The sequence below is a fragment of the Loxodonta africana genome, chromosome X (assembly GCF_030014295.1).
Source record: "Loxodonta africana isolate mLoxAfr1 chromosome X, mLoxAfr1.hap2, whole genome shotgun sequence".
Lineage (NCBI taxonomy): Eukaryota > Metazoa > Chordata > Mammalia > Proboscidea > Elephantidae > Loxodonta > Loxodonta africana.
Window position 1 is genome coordinate 82,305,861 of NC_087369.1, and position 21,224 is coordinate 82,327,084.

At 40.0% G+C, this 21,224-nt stretch overlaps 1 protein-coding gene across 13 annotated transcripts in view; it reads right to left on the reverse strand.

Moving 5' to 3' along the window:
* HDAC8 (histone deacetylase 8) overlaps window positions 1-18,784 on the reverse strand; it is a 307,901-nt gene extending 289,117 nt beyond the window's left edge. For 3 of the 13 annotated variants that reach the window (XR_010319804.1, XR_010319803.1, XM_023551438.2), the window contains exons 1-4: window positions 18,325-18,763; window positions 17,678-17,730; window positions 14,140-14,270; window positions 13,278-13,419 (exon numbers count right to left, since the gene is read on the reverse strand). Coding sequence is in view for 10 of the 13 variants with exons in the window: in XM_023551438.2 (XP_023407206.1) it covers window positions 13,278-13,419; window positions 14,140-14,270; window positions 17,678-17,730; window positions 18,325-18,435 (437 nt within the window). In the remaining 3 variants the exon portion in view is untranslated. Of the gene's footprint in view, window positions 1-13,277; window positions 13,420-14,139; window positions 14,271-17,677; window positions 17,731-18,324 lie in introns of all 13 variants that reach the window. The other 10 variants (XM_064278559.1, XM_064278561.1, XM_064278560.1 and 7 more) reach the window with 8 other exon arrangements.
* Window positions 18,785-21,224: the final 2,440 nt, after the last annotated feature.

A 21,224-nucleotide genomic window follows, 5' to 3' on the forward strand; every position in this document is an offset into this window, starting at 1 on the left:
ACTAAACACACAAAAAAGACATCAAAATGACAGCACTAAACTCAGTTATCCGTAATTATGCTGAATGTAAATGGACTAAATGCACCATAAAGAGACAGAGTGGCAGAATGGATAAAAAAACACAATCTGTCTATTTGCTGCCTACAAGAGACATACCTTAGACTTAAAGACACAAACTAAAACTCAAAGGATGGAAAAAATATATCAAGCAAACAACAATCAAAAAAGGGCAGGAGTGGCAATAGTAATTTCTGACAAACGTTAAAATTATATTTACCACAAAGGATAAGGAAGGACACTACACAATGACTAAAGGGAAAATATACCAGGAGGATATAACCATATTAAATATTTATGCACCCAATGACAGGGCTTTGAGATACATAAAACAAAGTCTAACGGCATTCAAAAGTGAGATAGACAGCTCCACAATTATAGTAGGAGACTTGAACACATCCCTTTCGGTGAAGGACAGAACATCCAGAAAGAAGCTGAATAAAGACATGGAAGATCTAAATGCCACAATCAATGAACTTGACCTCATAGTCATATACAGAACACTCCACCCAACAGCAACCAACTATGCTTTCTTTTCTAGTGCATATGGAACATTCTCTAGAATAGACCACAGATTAGGTCATAAAGCAAGCCTTAGTGGAATCCAAAACATTGAATATTACAAAGCATCTTCTCTGACCATAAGGCCATAAAAGTAGAAATAAATAACAGAAAAAGCAGGGAAAAGAAATCAAACACTTGGAGACTGAACAGTACCCTGCTCAAAAATGACTGGGTTCCATAAGAATTTAAGTATGAAATAAACAAATTCATAGATTCCAATGAGAATGAAAACACTTCCTATCAGAACTTTTGGGACACAGCTAGAACAGTGCTCAGAGGTCAATTTATATCAATAAATGCACACAAAGAAAAAGAAAAAAGGGCCAAAATCCAAGAATTATCCCCACAACTTGAACAAATAGAGAGCAACAAAAGAAACCCTCAGGCACCAGAAGAGAGCAAATAATAAAAATTAGAGCAGAATTAAATGAAATAGAGAACAGAAAAACAACTGAGAGTCAACAAGACCAAAAGCTGGCTCCTTGAAAAAATTAAAAAAATTGATAAACCATTGGCCAAACTGACAAAAGAAAAACAGAAGAGGAAGCAAATAACCTGAATAAGATATCACAACAGGCCTGACAGAAATTAAGAGAATCATAGTAGATTACTATGAAAAACTGTACTCTTAACAAATTTGAAAACCTAGAAGAAATGGATGAATTTCTAGAAACACAATACCTACCTAAACTAACACAAACAGAGGTAGAATAACTAAATAAACCCATAACAAAAGAAGAGATTGAAAAGGTAATTAAAAAACTCCCAACAACAACAACAACAACAAAAAACCCCTGGCCCGGACAGCTTCACTGGAGAGTTCTACCAAACATTCAGAGAAGAGTTAACACCACTACTACTAAAGGCATTTCAGAGCATAGAAAAGCATGGAACACTCCCAAACTCATTCTATGAAACCAGCATATCCCTGATACCAAAAACTGGTAAAGACATCTCAAAAAAAGAAAATAACAGACCTATATCTTTTTCTTATCCCTCATGAACTTAGATGTGAAAATCCTCAACAAAATTCTAGCCAATAGAATTCAACAACATATCAAAAAAACAAATTCACCATGACCAAGTGGGATTCAAACCAGGTGTGCAGGGATGGTTCAACATTAGAAAAACAATTCATGTAATATATCATATAAATAAAACAAAAGACAAGAACCACATGATCTTATCAATTGATGCAGAAAAGGCATCTGACAAAGTCCAACACCCATTCATGATAAAAACTCTCAGCAAGATAGGAACAGAAGGAAAATTCCTGAACATAATAAAGGGCATTCATACAAAGCCAATAGCCAACACCATCCCAAACGGGGAGAGGGTCTGCATTTCCGTTGAAAATGGGAACTAGACAAGGATGTCCCTTATCGCCACTCTTATTCAACATTTTGGTGAAGGCCCTACCCAGAGCTATTAGGCTAGATAAAGAAATAAAGGGCATCCAGATTGGTAAGGAAGAAGTAAAAGTATCTCTATTTGCAGATGACATGATCTTATACACAGAAACCTCAAAGAATCCTCAAGAAAACTACTGACACTAATAGAAGAGTTCAGTAAAGTATCAGGATACAAGATAAACATAAAAATCAGTTGGATTCTTCTACATCGACAAAGAGAATGCAGAAGAGGAAATGACAAAATCAATACCATTTACAGTAGCCCCCAAGAAGATAAAATACTTAGGAATAAATCTAATCAGAGACATAAAAGCCCTATACAAAGAAAACTACAAGACACTACTGCAAGAAACCAAAAGAGACATACATAAGTGGAAAAACATACCTTGCTCATGGATAGGAAGAGTCAACATTGTAAAAATGTCTATTCTACCAAAAGCGATCTATAGATACAATGCAATTCCAACCCAAATTACAATGACATATTTTAATGAGATGGAGAAACAAATCACCAACTTCATATGGAAGGGAAAGAGGCCCCAGATAAGTAAAGCATTACTGAAAAAGAAGAACGAAGTGAGAGGCCTCACTTTACCTGATTTTAGAACATTTTATATGGCCACAGTAGTTAAAACAGCCTGATACTGGTACAATAACAGATACACAAACCAGTGGAACAGAATTGAGAATCCAGACATAAATCATCCACATATGAGCAGCTGATATCTGACAAAGGCCCCAGAACAGTTAAATGGGGAAAAGACAGTCTTTTTAACAAATGATGCTGGCATAATTGGATATCCATCTGCAAAAAAATAAAACAAGACCTATACCTCACTCCATGCACAAAAACTAACTCAAAATGGATCAAAGACCTAAATATAAAATCTAAAATGATAAAGATCATGGAAGGAAAAATAGGGACAACGTTAGGAGCCCTAATACATGGCATAAACAGTATACAAAACATTATAAAGACTGTAGAAGAAAAACTAGATAACTGGGAGCTCCTAAAAATCAAACACCTATGCTCATCCAAAGACTTCACAGTAAAAAGATTACCTACAGACTGGGAAAAAGTTTTTACCTATGACATTTCTGATCAGCGTCTGATCTCTAAAATCTACATGATACTGCAAAAACTCAACAAGAAAAAGACAAATAACCCAATTAAAAATGTGTAAAGGAAATGAACAGGCACTTCACTAAAGAAGATATTCAGGTAGCTGACAGATACATGAGGAAATGCTCACGATCATTAGCCGTTAAAGAAACACAAATCAAAACTACAATGAGATTCCATCTCACTCCAACAAGGCTGGCATTAATTCAAAAAAACACAAAATAATAAATGTTGGAAAGGTTGTGGACAGACTGGAACACTTATATACTGCTGGTGGGAATGTAAAATGGTACAACCACTTTGGAAATAGATTTGGCTCTTCCTTAAAAAGCTAGAAATAGAACTACCATATGATCTAGCAATCCCACTCCTTGGAATATATCCTAGAGAAATAAGAGCCTTTACACGAACAGATATATGCACACCATGTTCATTGGAGTGCTGTTTACAATAGCAAAAAGATGGAAGCAACCAAGGTGCCCATCAACGGATGAATGGATAAATAAATTATGGCATATTCACAAAATGGAATACCATGCATCGATAAAGAACAATGATAAATCCATGAAACACTTCATAACATGGAGCAATCTGGAAGGGATTATGCTGAGTGAAATTAGTTGCGAAAGCACAAATATTGTATGAGACCACTATTATAAGAACTCAAGAAATAGTTTAAAAAGAGGAGAAAATATTCTTTGATGGTTAGGAGAGTGGGGAAGGAGGGATGGAGAGGGATATTCACTAATTAGATAGCAGACAAGAATTATTTTAGGTGAAGGGAAAGACAACATCCAGTATAGGAGAGGTCAGCACAACTGGGCTAAACCAGAAACAAAGAAGTTTCCTGAATAAACCAAATGCTTAGAAGGCCAGAGTAGCGGGGGCAGGGGTTTGGGCACCATGGTTTCAGGGGACATCTAGGTCAACTGGCATAATAAAATCTATTAAGAAAACATTCTGTACCCCACTTTGGTGAGTAATGTCTGGGGTCTTAAACGCTAGCAAGTGGCCATCTAAGATGCATCAATTGGTCTCAACACAGCTGGAGCAAAGGAGAACAAAGAACACCAATGACACAATGTAATTATGAGCCCAAGAGACAGAAAGGGCCACATAAATCAGAGACTACATCAGCCTGAGACCAGAAGAACTAGATGGTGCCCGGCTACAACCCATGACTGCCTTGAGAGGGAACACAACAGAGAACCCCTAAGGGAGCAGAAGAGCAGTGGGATGCAGAACTCAAATTCCTGTAAAAAGACCAGACTCAATGGTCTGATTGAGACTAGAAAGACCCCAGAGGTCATGGTCCCCAGCCCTTCTGTTAGCCCAGGACTGGAACCATTCCCAAAGCCAACTCTTCAGACAGGGATTGGACTGGACTATAAGATAGAAAACAATACTGGTGAGGAGTGAGCTTCTGGGCTCAAGTAGACACGTGAGACTCTGTGAGGAGGTCCTGTCTGGAGGGGAGATGAGAAGGCAGAGAGGGATGGCAGCTGACTGAATGGACATGGGAATACAGGGTGGAGAGAAGGAGTGTGCTGTGTCATTAGGGAGAAAGCAACTAGAAATATATAGGAAAAAAAAAGGTGTATATAAATTTTTGTATGAGACTGCCTTGATTTGTAAACTTTCACTTAAAACACAACAAAAATTAAATTAAATTAAATTAAAATAAAAAAGATTTTGCCAAGGTAGACAAGTACTCTAGCAGGTGGTGTAATATTTCATTTGGTGGAAGAAATTTTCCACTAATTACCTTTCCTGATTTATATGAGGTCAGAATTGATTCAAAGGCAACGAGTTTTTTTTTTTTTTTTTTGGCTTAGTAGGTGTCCCTAAGGTGTCTGCAAAGGCCGGAGCCTTGTAGAATTGATTTAGGAGGTTCCAGGTTAATAGAAAGGATTTTCAATAGGGATTACACTGAGGATGGGATGATCTTGACAAGGAAGAACCCCCTACTCTTTATTTTCAGAAAGTATCAAGGTCAACGTGAAGATGGTTTGATGAAACCTGCTGTAAGTTGCCGTCCAGAGTTTTCATTTTACAGAAGGCCTCGATCTCAGGCTCAGAGAACATCTGCCCTTTCAATAGTAAGGAAAGTCCTGGGTATCAGGGCTACTATACAGTTACCCTTTGCTAATCAGGGGTAGTTGCTCTGTCTCTTGGTTGTTGTTGTTAGGTGCCGTAGAGTCAGATCTGACTCATAGTGACCCTACATACAACAGAACAAAACATTGCCCAGTCCTGCACCATCCTCACTATCATTGGTATGTTTGAGCCCATTGTTGCAGCCACTGTATCAATCCATCCGGTTTAGGGTCTTCTCCTCTTGCACCGACCCTCTACTTTACCAAGCACAATGTCCTGATAACATGTCCAAAGTACACAGAACAAAGTCTTGCCATCCTCACTTCCAAGGAGTATTTTGGCTATACTTCTTCCAAGAAAGATTTGTTTGTTCTTCTGGCAGTCCATGGTATATTCGACATTCTTCACTAACACCATAATCCAAAGGCATCAATTCTTCTTTGGTCCTCCTTATTCGTTGTTTAGCTTTCGCATGCACATGAGGCAATCGAAAACACCATGGCTTGGGTCAGGTGCACCTTAGTCCTCAAAGTGAAATCTTTACTTTTTAACACTTTTTTTCTTTTGCAGCAGATATTCCCAATTCAACACTTCATTTGATTTCTTGAGTGCTGCTTCCATGGGTGTTGACTGTGGATCCAAGTAAAATGAAATCCTTCACAACTTGAATCTTTTCTCTGTTTATCGTGATGTTGTTTATTGGTCCAGTTGTGAGGATTTTTGTTTTATGTTGAGGTATAATCCATACTGAGGGCTGTAATGTAGTCTTTGATCTTCATCACTAAGTGCTTCAAGTCGTCTTCGCTTTCAACAAGCAAGGTTGTGCCATTTGCATATTGCAGGTTGTTAATGTGTCTTCCTCCAATCCTGATGCCCTGTTCTTCTTCATATAGTCCAGCTTCTTGGATTATTTGCTCAACATACAGACTGAATAAGTATGGTGCAAGGATACAACCCTGACACACACCTTTCCTGGTTTTTAACCACTCGGTTTCCCCCTGCTCTGTTCGAACGACTGCCTCTTGATCTACGTACAGGTTCCTCGTAAGCACAACTAAGTGTTCCGGAATTCTCATTCTTCGTAATGTTATCCATTGTCTCTTGGTAGGTGGTATCTTTTTTTTTTGTCTTATGGGTTGGATTCTAGCAGTGTGAGGAGTGGGTTGACCAGGTAATTCTATGTGATATTTGGGGGTGGGTGAGAGGGTAAGGGGAATGCTGGCAGCAAAACTATGACAAAGCAAGGGCTTGAGTCTTGTGAGCAACAGCTTTCAGAAAGGGGAAGCTTAAGGACAAAGGGGGAAGTGTAAGTGTAGTGTAAGCATAGTGGGTGACAAACAGTACCAGGGCTAACTTCAGCTGGATAGACAGTTGAACCTGCTGGGCCAGGGTCTTGTCTGAGAGATTGCCTAAGACCTCAAGTGTAACCCAGTCTGGATATAAGAATTTTTATCAAACACTTAAGAGGTACCAGGCTCTTTGCTAAGCGCTTTAAGGCAGTTATTAAATTCAATCCTTATAACCCTAGAAGGTTGGCACTATTATTACCCCAATTTGCAAATGAGGACACTGAAGCATAAAGAAATTAAGGAGCTGGGAACCACTGTGTGACACTGATCTGCTGTGATATACTGTCTTCCCCAGTTCTATAGGAGCTAGAGGAAAATAACTCCTAGAGGCTGGGGTGTGGGCATCATAGGGACAAAGGCATGTCTTAGCCGGTTACTACTCTGTTGGCTGGATGGGCAGTTTTCTGATGGAGGGGCTAGTGCTTTGTAGGTTGGGCATGTATTGACAGGTTGATCTGGGATACTATGGGAAAGGCCTGTCTATTTTGTCTGCTGCTGTGCGTGTTCTTCATGTGCCAGGATAGAACATGTGTGAATAGCAAGTGATATGGGTATGCCGCCCATGGATGGAGGGGTCTGCCTTGGTGGTGAGAAGATGTGGCTGACACTTGACCCAAGACTAAGTGTAGTTATGTATTTGTTTATAAAGGCTGGAGGTGGGGTGGTACAGGTAGAGAGGGAGGTTTGGCTGCTTGGTCAACATAGTCACACTGAGCATAGGAACCCTTTGAAGAATTGGAACTGTAGTGCAATTCACTGTCTCTCACTCTACCTGATGCAAAAGGTGGGAGCTTTTGGGAATACAGTTCTAGTAGTTTTGGTCCTAACTAGTAATTGGGTAGAACTAAGGAGGTCTAGTTCTATATTCTTTTCATAGAGCTTGCTAAGACACAGGGCATAGAGCATTTTGGCTCTACCATTCACTGCCCCTAGGTGGAAGTCCCAGAAACCAACACTCTAGGACAATAATCTCTCCCTCTCCTAGCAGGGAAGCAGGTCACAGGGGGCCCAGCTGGCATAGATCCCATGTTGGAAGGTGAAAGGCTGAAATGTCATGGGATGAGAGGGCAAAGGACAGAATTGTGGGAGGAAGAAGAATGTGGCTGAGCTAGAGATGTGGGTCTTAAACGGATTATGAAAATGAGAAAAAGGAAAATATTGGGAGCTGAGATGCAGAGTCAAACAGAGTGAGATACCAGGAAAGGCAAGGATGAGGAATAGCCAGTCAAAGTGAACAAAGAAGATGTGATCTAGACAAATTCTGGAGGTCAGAGAACAGTATCTGGGGTCTTAAAAGCTTACAAGCTGCCATCCGAGGCACGACAATTGGTGCCTGGAGCAACAGAGGAAGAAGGAGAGTCAGGAATAGGAGGAGGATATAGAATGTTGGGTTAATTGCCTCCATGAACAACTGTCTCCTTTGCCATGAGACCAGCAGAACTGGATGGTACCTGGCTACCATTACTTAACATTTTAATCAAAGATTCTATAGAAGAATCCTGATCAAAAAGGGAAAAATGCAGAACAGAATTTCAAACCCTCATGGACTCCAGACTTTCCAGAGCCATGGAGGCTGGATGGACACCTGAGACTATTTCCTTGAGATAATCTTTAAATCTTAAACTAAAAATATCCCCTGAAGTCTTCTTAAAGCCAAATAATAGTTTAGCTTACCTAGTAAAAAAAATGTCTGCCTTGAACATTATGCTCTTTTAAGAGCTATCTATATGGGATCAAAGTGACAACAGCAACTCAAGGATTATATAGGAAACTTCGGGGGCAATGAGTTTATGTTAATGGATGAGGGACAACTCATAAAAGCAGTGTGAGTGTTCACAACAGCAAAAAGATGGAAACTACCTAGGTGCCCATCAAAAGATAAATGGATAAACTATGGTACATACACACAGTTGAATACTACGCAACAATAAAGAACAATAATGACTCTGAGAAGCATCTCACAACATGGATGAATCTGGAGGGCATTATGCTGAGTGAAATAAGTCAATCACAAAAGGACAAATATTGTATGAGACCACTACTGTAAAAACTCATGAAAAGGTTTACACACAAACAGAAATAATCTTTGATGCTTTTGAGGGAGGGGAAGGGTGGGGAGAAAAAAAACACTAAATAGACAACAGATAAGTGGTAACTTTGGTGAAGGGTAAGGCACAGTACTCGGGAAACCAGCACAACTTGTCCAAGGCAAGGTCATGGAAGCTCCATAGACACATCCAAACTCCCTGAGGGACCAAATTAGTGAGCTGAGGGCTGTGGGGACCATGGTTTTGGGTAACATCTAGCTCAACTGGCATAACATAGTCTAAAGAAGATGTTCTACGTTCTACTTTGGTGAGTAGTGTCTCGGGTCTTAAAAGCTTGTGAGCGGTCATCTAAGATACTCCATTGGTCTCACCCCGTCTGGAGCAAGGGAGAATGAAGAAAACCAAAGACACAAGGGAAAGATTAGTCCAAAGGACTAATGGACCACAACTACCACAACCTCCAACAGACTGAGTCCAGCACAACCAGATGGTGCTCGGCTACCCCACCGACTCCTCTGAAAGGGATCACAATAGAGGATCCCAGACAGAGCTGGAGAAAAATATAGAACAAAATACTCACTCACCAAAAATGAATAAATGAATGAATAACAAGATCAGACTGACTGGTCTGACTGACAGAGACTGGAAAAACCCAGAGAGTATGGCCCCTGGATACTCTTATAGCTCAGTAATTAAGTCACTCCTGAGGTTTACCCTTCAGCCAAAGACTAGACAGGCCCATAAAACAAAACGAGACTAAATGGGCACACCAGCCCAGGGCCAAGGACAAGAAGGCAGGAGGGGACAGGAAAGCTGGTACTGGGAACCCAAGGTCAAAAAGGCGAGAGTGTTGACATGTTGTGGTGTTGACAACCAATGTCATAAAATAATATGTGTATTAATTGTTTAATGAGAAACTAGTGTGCTCTGTAAACCTTCATCTAAAGTACAATAAAAAATTTAAAAGGAAAAAAAAAGAAAAGGAGGGTGAGAATGGTTGCAAACTTGAAGAATGTAATCAATGTCACTGAATTGTACATGTAGAAATGGTTGAACTGGTATATGTTTTGCTGTGTATATTCTCAAAAATGACAACGAAATTAAAAAATAAAAGAAAAAGAATATAAAGCTGCAGTAATCAAGACTATGTTGTAATGGCAAAAGAATAGACAAATAGATCAATGGAATAAACAGAACAAAGAGCCCAGAAACACTCACATAAATGTAGTCAACTGATCTGTGATAAAAGAGCAAAGGCAATTTAATTCAGAAAGAATAATCTTTTCAACAAATGATGCTCGAACAACTGGACGTCCACATGCAACAAAATGAATTTAGATACAGATCTTAACATCTTTCACAAAAATTAACTCAAAATGGATCATATACCTAAATTTATAATGCAAAACTATAAAATTTCTAGAAGATAACAGGAGAAAACCTAGGTGATCTTGGGTTTGGTAATGAGTTTTTAAATAAATGAAAAAAGCACGATTCAAGAAAGAAAAAACTGATAGGTGGGACTTCGGTGTGAAAGACACTGTTAAGAAAATGAAAAGACAGACCAGGAGAAAATATTTACGAAGTATATCTGATAAAAGACTTGTATCAAAAATTCACAAGCCAAAAAAACCAAACCCGTTGCTGTCGAGCCGATTCTGACTCATAGTAACTCTATAGGACAGAGTAGAACTGCCTGGAAGGGTTTCCAAGGAGACGCTGGTAGATTCAAACAGCTGACCTTTTGGTAAGCAGCCTTAGCTCTTAACCACTGCACCACCAGGGTCCCTAAAAATATACAAAGAACTCTTAAAACTCAACAATAAGAAAACAAACAACTGAATTAAAAAATGGGCAAAAGATCTGAACAGACATTGTACCTAAGAAGATATATGATTGGCAAATAAGCCTACAGAAAGATGCTCAACACTATATATCATTAGAGAATTGCAAATTAAAAAATGAGATACCAGGATACATCTATTAGCATGACTAAAATATAAAACCCTGATGATACCAAATGCTGACAAGGATGTGCAGTAAGAAGAACTCTCATTCATTGCTAGTGGGGATGCAAAATGGTACAGCCTCTTTGGAAGACAGTTTGGCAGTTTCTTAAAAGCTAAACCATCCAGGAATGACTCACCCTGCTATTCACCCAAATGAGTTGAGAACTTATGTCCACACAAAAACCTGCACCTGAATGTTTATGGCAGCTTTATTGATAATTGCCAAAAATTGGAAGCAACCAATATATCCTTCAATAGGTGAATAGATAAACAAACTGTCCTACATCCATATAAAAACAAAAAAAAAAACAAAAACCAAAAAAACAAAAAACCATTGCTGTTGAGTCGATTCTGACTCATAGCTAATGGAATATTATTCAGTAATAAAAAGAAATGAGCTAACAAGTTACAAAAGGACATGGAGGAACCTTAAACGCATATTGCTAGGTGAAAGAAGCCAATTTGAAAAGGCTACATACTGTATCATTCCAACTATATGACATTCCGGGAAAGGCAAAACTGTAGTGACAGAAAAAAGATCAGTGGTTGCCAGGGGTTCAGGAGGAAGGAGAGGGGGATGAATAGATAGAATTTTTAGAGTGGTGAAACTAGTTGGTATGATACTATAATGGTGGATACACGACATTATACATATGTCAAAACCCATAGAATTGTACAACACAAAGAGTGAACCTTAATACAAACTATGGACTTTAATAATAATATACCATTATTGGTTCATCAGTCGTAACAAATGTACCACACGGAATGCAAGATGTTAATAACAGGAGATATTGTGCGTGTGTGTGTGTGTGCGGGGGGAGAGGTGTGAGAGGGTATATGGATGCTCTCTGTACTTTCTGCTCAATTTTTCTGTAAATCTAAAACTGCTCTAATAAAGTTTATTAATTAAAAAAAAACCTGGCTTCAATTTCTATAGTTCAGCTTATTAGTGATGATAAACATATGCTTGACATATAGTAGGTGCTATGAGTTGAAAATTAACTCGACAGCACGTAACAACAAAGCAATGCTTGTTGAATGAATAAATGATACATATGAAGCTATCATGTTTTTGGGGATTGGGAGGTTTAAACAAATATTGTGATTACAGTAAGTAAATACTGGCTAGATGCAAATTTGTGAGCTTAATACCTGTAGTTCATCTGCAGAAAGGTTCTAGAGGTGCCAAGAACACCCTGGAATTCAGATCTGAATTGGAACAATGCCCAGACTGTAATTTGCTTTCACTGAAGGTATGTCTGTTTCCAGGCAGGATCAGCTGAAAGCTGTCTGAAACCATTAAGAGAATGATGTGTGGGCATGTCTGTGCCTGCACACAGCCAAGCAGCAGCCACGATTGGCTCAAGATACAGTGCACTTCCTTTGGCAGCAAAACAGTAAGAAAAAGTGACAGGTATTTGAGTATTCCACTAGAAACTCACCCAGGTCCTACCATGCCTTATGCAGTCAATTTAAGTACGTAAGATCCTCCAGTGCCACATAGAGAAACTAGATTTGACTCCTAGGATCAGGCATTTTCCATGAAACCAAGTTACTTTTCTTCCCAACTCACTAGACCCAAAAAGACATAGAAGTTTCTGGTTCACAGAAGCTTAGTTTTCTCCTTTCGTTCTGTAGTTCGATGAAGAGAGGGTCATTTTTTTTCTCTAGGGATCATGTCTTTATCTTGAACTTTCTTTTTTTAATACAGCAAAGCTAACAAAAGGAAGCCTGTTTTTATTTCATTTTTAAGACCATGTAGAATTCATTACTAAAACATCGGTTTTCTTTGCTCTATTATCTAAGTTGCAGATTCTAATAGTAAATATGAATTTTCAGGGACTTCTTTGGTCACAAAATCTGTCAATTTGATGAAGAGAACTCCATGTTATTATCTTAACCTGTATATGCTGAAATTGTGCTCAGTGATTTATTCTGAAGAAAAAAAAAAGAGTGCCATTTTCTCTCGACTCAAGAGCACTGCAGAGTATCAAGGTCATGGCTGATAGGACAAGCAACTGGTTTGTAAATGATGCATTGGCAGTTACTATCACAGCTACTTCATTTCACTCAGACAGCAGATTGATAAATTCAGTTTTTAAAATCCTTCTCCTCCAACATTTGTTAAGTACTACAGACATATCAAACAAGATGTCAAACGCTAAATAAGGCACAGCAGTCCTTGTCAGATTATTGCTGTTTGAAATGTTAACATAAAACTCCGAGAGGACTTTTTCTCTAATCCCAAGTAATACCTAAGAATAGCTGCTTCACAAGCCATTTGTTTAGAGATGTACAGTTATATTCTTTACCCTCCCCATTTTACCAACGGAGAAACTGAGGCCTAGAGGGGTTGATATATCCAAGTCAGTTAGCTGAGTTAGGAGCAAAACTAGGCTTAGAACCCAGGTGTCTTGATTTCCAATAGTGTTCTTTCTACTTTGCTATGTCATCTTCTTCTATTTCATTTGTATCTCTTCAGAATGTATAGTAAAGTGCTATATACATACAAATCTCTCAATAAATGTCAAGAAAATAAGCATAAGAGTTTGCATAGCTGAAAAATTTACTCAAGTACAGTCAGAAAGCAGAAAACAGAAAGATAATTTTCTTACTTCTTTGCATGATGCCACCCTCCAGACCAGTTAATTGCTACTTTGCACTTTCCATCAATCAGGCATTGGGCTGCTGTGATTGTAGCCCCTCCTATAGCTGCTGCATAGTCATATATCCCTTCAGTGGCTGGGCAGTCATAACCTTTAGGGCAAAAATCAGAAGACTTTGTTAAGAGATGAATTCTAGAAAGAGGAGGAATATGTTGAGATGTGACAACTTACCAAAAAGCTACTGTGCTAACATCAGTTCCAACTGAGACAGAAACAGCTCATAATATTGGGGAAAGGATTTTTAAAATGTTAGAGCTTGAGAGGAAAAACCTTAAAGATTAACTAGCCACAACCTACAGATGGAGAAATTGAGGCCTGAGAGGTGATATGTCTTGTCTGCCATCACACAGAGCCAGGCCTGGAAGCCAGGTCTCTTGACTCCCAGTTCAGTGTTCTTTCTCTTAAACCATGGTATTGGCCATTTATAGTAAAATGTAGCTGTTTAATGAGGGATAAGACAGAAAATTTAGCCAGAACGTTAAGTCTGTACTCAAGTTAAAATATAAGGTCACGGGACAGCCAAATCAGCATATATATAACCAGACCAGATAAGAACACTGACTGTTATTAGGGCATAAGCCACTGAAAGGTTTTCTTCCATCTGATCCATCATTCAGTTTTGCTCAACTCATATGATTTGCTTGATATTTGAGTTATGTGGCTAAACCAAGAGATTAAGATTAGTGGTTAACACATTATTTGTTAATTAAAAATGTATTAAAAACCATAATGCAAATTATAAAAGATTAATTAGTTATAATCTACAGATGGAAGCTGTCTATCTCGCGTCATTGTCTGGTTACAACTTTACCTAGCCCATATTCTATGGAGTCCGGGTGATCATCATCTCCTTCTTGGCTGACCTTCTGGAGATGTTGCAGATAGGCGTCAGTATGGAAGGTGGCCATCTCCTCCATGGAGGCCACTTTTGGCTTAACAATCCTAACAATAACAGAGAGAACAAAGAGAAGTAAGTGAGTCAGACCTAGGGTATGCCAGCAGCTGCAGAGGAGCCAGCAGTCTGAGCAGAAAATACATCTCCCAGCTTCTGGTTTTAGTAGGTGAGAGTAATAAACACATTCTGTTCCTCCACTAAGGAGCCACGGTGGTGCAATGGTTAAGTGCTTGCCTGCTGTCTTAGTCATCTAGTGCTGCTATAACAGAAATACCACAAGTGGATGTCTTTAACAAAGAGAAATTTATTCTCTCACAGTCTACCCATAAAAAAACCTGTTGCTGTCAAGTCGGTTCTGACTCATAGTGACCCTATAGGACAGAGTAGAGCTGTCCCATAGAGTTTCCAAGGAGCACCTGGTGGATTCAAACTGCCAACCTTTTGGTGAGCAGCTGTAGCACTTAACCACTATGCCTCCGGGGTTTCCTTCTCACAGTCTAAAAAAGTTACAATTCAGAATTCAGGGTGCCAGCTCCAGGGGAAGGCTTTCTCTCTCTCGGCTCTGGTGAAAGGTCCTTGTCATCAATCTTCCCCTGATCTAGGAGCTTCTCTGTGCAGGGACCCCAGGTCCAAAGGATGCTCTCCCCTCCTGGTTTTTCATTCTTGGTGGCATGAGGTCCCCCTGTCTCTGCTCACTTCTCTCTTTTATATCTCAGAAGAGATTGACTCAAGATACAATCTAATCATGTAGACTGAGTCCTGCCTCATTAACATAACTGCCTCTAATCCTGCCTCATTAACATCATAGATTTAGGATTTACAATACATAGGAAAAACACAGTAGGTGACAAAATGGTGGATAATCACACAGTACTGAGAATCATGGCCTAGCCAAGTTGACACACAGTTTTGGGGGACACAACTCAATCCATAACAGCTGCTAACCAAAAGGTCAGTGTTTCAAACCCACCAGCTGATCCGTGGGAGAAAGATGTGGCAGTCTGCTTCCGTAAAGTTTACAGCCTTGTAAACCCTAGGGGGCAGTTCTACTCTGTCCTACAGGGTCACTATGAGTCAGAATTGACTCAAAGGCAATGGGTTTGGTGTTTTTTTGGTTTTGTTCCTCCACTGCACAATATAGTCTTTACTTCTGTTATGGATTGAATTGTGTCCCCCACCCAAATGTGTGTTATAAATCCTAGCCTCTATGACTGGGGTTATAATCCTATTTGGGAATGGGTTGTATCTTGAATAAATCTCTTCTGAGATATAAAAGAGATTAAACAAGCAAGCTAGCAAGCATAGATGGGGAGAAGATTGATGGCAAGCCACGTGAAAATCACCCAGGAGCAGAAGTTCAGAAGAGACAAGACTTTCCTCCAGAGCCGACAGACAGAGAACGCCTTCCCCTAGAGCCAGCACCATAAATTTGGACTTCTAGCCTCCTGGACTGTAAGAGAATAAAGTTCTGTTTGTTAAAGCCACCCAGCTGCAGTATTCTTGTTGTAGCAGGACTAGATAACTAAGATGACTTTTTCACATCATGGTAATGATTCCATCAATAAGGGGATAGATTTTTTTCCCTTAAGTTTATAGTTGGGTAAAAACAAATGAGTAATCATATTTAAGATAAATAATCAGATATCAGACAAGTCGTACTTTGTGAGTTACAACTTTCATGGCAAAGCAGTAGGCAGATATTTTCATTTAACTGGTTCCTAACTAAGCAATGTAAGCCTTTTAGATAATTTTACCTTGGAGTCAGAGAACCGGGTTCCTGTCCTGAATTATGTGCTTACTAGTTGTACAGCCTCAGGTAAGTTATTTGACCATTCTGCAGCTTAGTTACCTTATCTATAAAATGGGACTACCTTATGGAACATATGTGGAGATTAAATAATAACATATATGAAAATGCTTTGTGGATTCCTATCATTACTATTGGAAGCCATGGTGGTGTAGCAGTTAAGAACTATGTCTGCTAATCAAAATGCTGGCAGTTTATATTCGCCAGGTGCTCCTTGGAAACCGTATGGGGCAGTTCTACTCTGTCCTATAGTGTCTCTATGAGTTGGAATGGACTCTACAGCAATGGGGTAAGGGGTATCACTATTATGAATATTAAAGGATAGAAAAAAAAAGGCAACCCAAAATGTAACACCTCACACACCTGCTTCCCTCACACCTGCTTCTGAGAGAAAGGAGAGAAGGGGCAGAAAGATTGGAAACCAGGCTTCACTCAGAACCTCTTAACCTCACAAGAAGTAATAAATAGGAGTGAATGACAGAAAGAAGGGAATTAACCTAACAAGAGTTACCACCTCACACCTCTAGCTGCCTGTTTCACATTTCCTCCTCCTGACCCCACCACTGGCCCTACTATTCTCTAGCCATTGCCACCTAAAGTGTGATATATGGATCAGTAGCATCACCATCACCTGGGAGACTCTTAGAACTGCAGAACCTCAACCTCACCGCAAACCTACTGAATCTGAATTTGTATTTTAACAAGATGATTTTTTTTAGCAAGATAATGTATTTTAACAACGTGATTCAACAAATTGGAGGAGCATTGACCTAGGCCACAGGGAGGCAGTAGTGGTTTTTTATGTTTGCTGAATAGGAGCACTACCATGAATTTATCATGAATTAATATGACTATACAGGATACTAAGGAGCCCTAGTGGTGCAGTGGTTAAAGTGCTAAGATGTTAACTGAAAGGTCAGCTGTTCGAACCCATCAGCTGCTTCACAGGAGAAAGATGTGGCAGCCTGCTTCTGTAAAGATTACAGCCTTGGAGACCCCATGGGGCAGTTCTGCTCTGTCCTACAGGGTCGCTATGAGTTGGAAAAGACTTAATGGCAGTAGGTTGTTGTGTTGTTGTATACAGGCTACTACTATCACCAAGAAGGCCAGAAGAAATCCTGTAGTTCAACCTCAAAAATTAAATAGATCCAAAGATTCATAGTTCTCCTTCAAGAAAAATCTGCCCATGAAAATAAAAATTGTAGTTTCTTGGACCATGTTCCAAGCCCTAACAGTTCCCTCTTCTAGCACTTTTCCATTTATTTAACACTTACTGAATATCTCCCTACTTTACAGCAAAGAAATTGGACAGGTTTGTTTTGCTTTCTTGTCATAGGTTTTAGTACCCAAATGTAGTAACCTCAAAATCTCCACAATGTAATCTCAAAATTTCCACAGTGCACCTATTCTTAGGATATTTCCCCTCTCATCAAGAGTCCTATTTCTATGGGATCTCATTTGCTTCATGCATTTTTTTTCCTTCAAGATTTCTTAATTCCTTAAGAACTTTTTCATGACGTTAGGGGCAAGACTACAAAAGCTCAAAAAAAAAAAGAAAAGTACCATTCTTCTCTTACTGTCAAGGAGGAGAATAAGGCTATGAATACTTGGGTTCAAGACTATGTTCAAGAAAGAAAGGCAACTTACCTCATTTGCTTATGCAGTGCATATGCTTCAATCAGAGAATGTACCATACTGGCCTAAAAAGATGAGCAAAAAAAAAAAAAAAAAAAAAAAGCAGAAAATAGTCCGTGCTTAATGTCTCTTAAAACTTTAATTCGGCGAAATCCCATTGATTTCATTCTCTTGAACTAAAGGAACTTAGTTTTAGCTTTCCTTTCTATAGGGTCGCTATGAGTCGAGTTTTGGTTTTTTCTTCCGCTTACGTAGCAGTTACATACATTTTAGACAATATGGATACAAGGTATCTAGATCGCTAAAGCTAAAGTAACCGGGCCTTCACTTGGGTGGTGAACACTTTTCAGTCCTGCAGCTTCTTTCCCACGACGTCAGCGATTCCCTTGGGGTAAGAAACACCATACCCTCAGTGCCATCCCCTCCCTTGTGTCCCCAACCCCCACCTGTCCGATGGACACTCCGCGGATAAACGCTGCGCTCTCAGCAACTACGAGAGAACACTTCTTCCATCACCTGATAACGGCTCCCCAAATTTGTCCCGAAGATTCCCCCAGCCCAAGTATCTTCTCCGCTTCCTAACTCCCTCCCGTCCACCGCCTCCTCCACTACCCCTCCCCTCTGAAAAGCCCGCGGTCTGTCGTCCCGACCTCTCTTACCCGTTTGGGGACTTTGGTCAAAGAATCGCACATGCTGACATACTCGGGACTGTATATGTAAACCGGGGGCAGCGACTGCCCACCGTCGGCCGGTTCCTCCGGCTCCTCCATCTTCCGCTTCCAACCGATCTGGAGCCACCGTCCGGATCCGGCTTTATTCCGACTCGGTTCGGGCTCGAGTTCCTGCTCCTCTGATCGGCCGCAGGTGCTCCCTGGTCAACATTCCCTCCTATCCTTGAGATCGCCGGAGACACTGTCCCCACTCCCCACCCAGTTGAGAGAACAGATGGGCCTTCCCAGGCCCAAACCCCTCCATTTAGTGGCCACAGTTCATAAAAAGGGGTTTGGTGACTATAAAACATCCCAAATAGCTGCCAATTAGGATCGAAATTTATGACACAAAATAAGTACGGTCAAAACTAACCATCCTTGTTGCCCTACGGGGCCATTTGAGATGAGGTTAGACCAGCTCCAGAGCATGCTGGGAGACGTAGTTTCCAGGGGTTTGAGCAACGGAAGAGCTGGAGCTAATTATTAAAATAGACGTGAATTTTGAGTTTTAGGGCTAAAAAACGCAGCCTCAGCTCTTCAAAAATTCTTTGAACTTACAAATACACCTATTTAAAAGACAGAAACAATGTAGGTACCAAGAGCCCACCACCACCTAGCTACCTCAGCTGCATCTTCTAAAGACAGGCTTTTGCGGGGGGGGGGGGGGCTCACTGACGATAGGTACCCTGGTGGCACAGTGGTGGCTGCTAACCTAAAGGTGGGAGGTTGGAACCCACCAGCCACTCCACGGGGAGAACGATGTGGCAGCTTCCGTAAAGATTACAGCCTTGGAAGGCCTATGGGGGCAGTTCTGTTCTGCCCTATAGGGCCGCTATGAGTCAGACTTGACAGCAACGGGTTTCGTTTTGGTTTAACTAACGATACAAATGATTTTAAAAGCTTACGCGGTAAATTCTTGAATTAACTTTAGTTCATAACTTTTCATCATTAACCATCCAGGTGGGAGTTAGCGATCGCGATAATTTACTCCGGCAAATCTGCAGTGGCGTCACTATGAGGGTGGGGCGGGGTGCAGATCCCACCCGGTGACACTGTCAGAGGGAATGACACCAAAATGACTGTCTATAAAATTTTTATGCAGTGTTACCGCTGAAATTTTTTTTTTATGACTCATAAGGCTAAAATTCTATGCTAATTTACTGTTTGAACCTTCTAATGAACTCTGGTCAGAACTGTCATTATAATGGCGCTTCAAATCACCTGGTTTCATCTCTTGTTTCTTTGCTGCGGGTGTTTTTATAGCTGCTGATTTTGTCAAATTTGCTGCTGTTTTAGCTAAACTATTGTTGTAATTAGCATGGGGGTGATACCATGAATTACCACACTGAGTGACACCAACCCTAGTGACACCATTGCAGATCTGATAGCATTTTCCCAAGAGACTGTCAGGTTCTGTGGAAATTGCTTGGTAGATTCCAATCAAATAATGCTGTCAATTATACTCTTTGAAAACTCATGTGGTAATAAGTATGCAAGTAGATACTTTCAATGATGTTTGGAAACTGAAGCTTTTTTCCCCTCCCTCCTTTTGCTTCTGCAGCTAAACGAGGGCCGGGGAAATACTTTAGGTTCAGCGTGAGGGTCACATTAAAGAATATCCTGAAGCAGTTTTCAAATGACCATCAGTATTTCCAGGTTCCTAAAGAACTGTATGATCTGGTAAAAGCTGCCAATGCCCAGGCCCCCAACTCCCACATCAACTTGAACTATTTAACTCCTCTCAGACAATCCAGTATCCTTATCTTCTTTAAAATCCAGCTTGTTTCCCACTCTTTAAACATTTATTGAGCATTTATGTACTAAGCATTATGCTAGGCACTTTAGATATATGAGCTTATTTTATCCTTGCAACAGTCCTATGAAGGAAGTTTTAATATGCCCATTTTACAGATGCAATGCAGAGACGAAGTAACTTGCTCAAGGTCACAATTAAAAATAAGAAAAGTAGAAATTCAAAATCAGGTCTGCCTGACAGTGAAAAAAAAAAAGCCTTTGAAAATTCCCTTCAGTATATAAACTTCATTTCTTCAAGATGACCTTGTGTTACATTTAACTTTTTTCAACCCTCCACTTAGCATCCTCTCAATAACCGAAAACCAAACCCATTGCCGTCAAGTCAATAAACGGAGAAAATACTGAAGTTGTAAATGACTTCATTTTACTTGGATCCTCAACCAACACCCATGGAAGTAGCAGTCAAGAAATCAAATGATACATTACATTGGGCAAATCTGCTCCAAAAGACCTCTTTAAAGTGTTAAAAAGCAGAGATGTCACTTTAAGGTCTAAGGTGCACCTGACCCAAGCCATGGTGTTTTCAGTCACCTCATGAGAATGTAAAAGCTGGACAATGAATGAGGAAGACCGAAGAAGAATTGATGCCTTTGAATTATGGTGTTGGCGAAGAATATTGAATATATCATGGACTGCCAGAAGAACGAACAAGTATGTCTTGGAAGAAGTGCTCCCTAGAAGCAGGACGGTGAGACTTCGTCTCACATACTTTGGACATGTTATCAGGAGGGACCAGTCCCTGGAGAAGGACATCATGCTTGGTAAAGTAGAGGGTCAGTGAAAAAGGGGAAGACCCTCAACAAGATGGACTGACACAGTGGCGGCAACAATGGGCTAAAACATAGCAACATTTGTGAGGACGGTGCAGTACTGGGCAGTATTTTGTTCCATTGCATATGCAGTCAGTATGAGTTGGAACTGACTCTACAGCACCTAACAACTACAATATATCTACATCTGTATATATATTCATATAACCACTGGGATGTCTAATAGCCATATCTAACTTAACATTTTCAAAACCAAACTCTTCA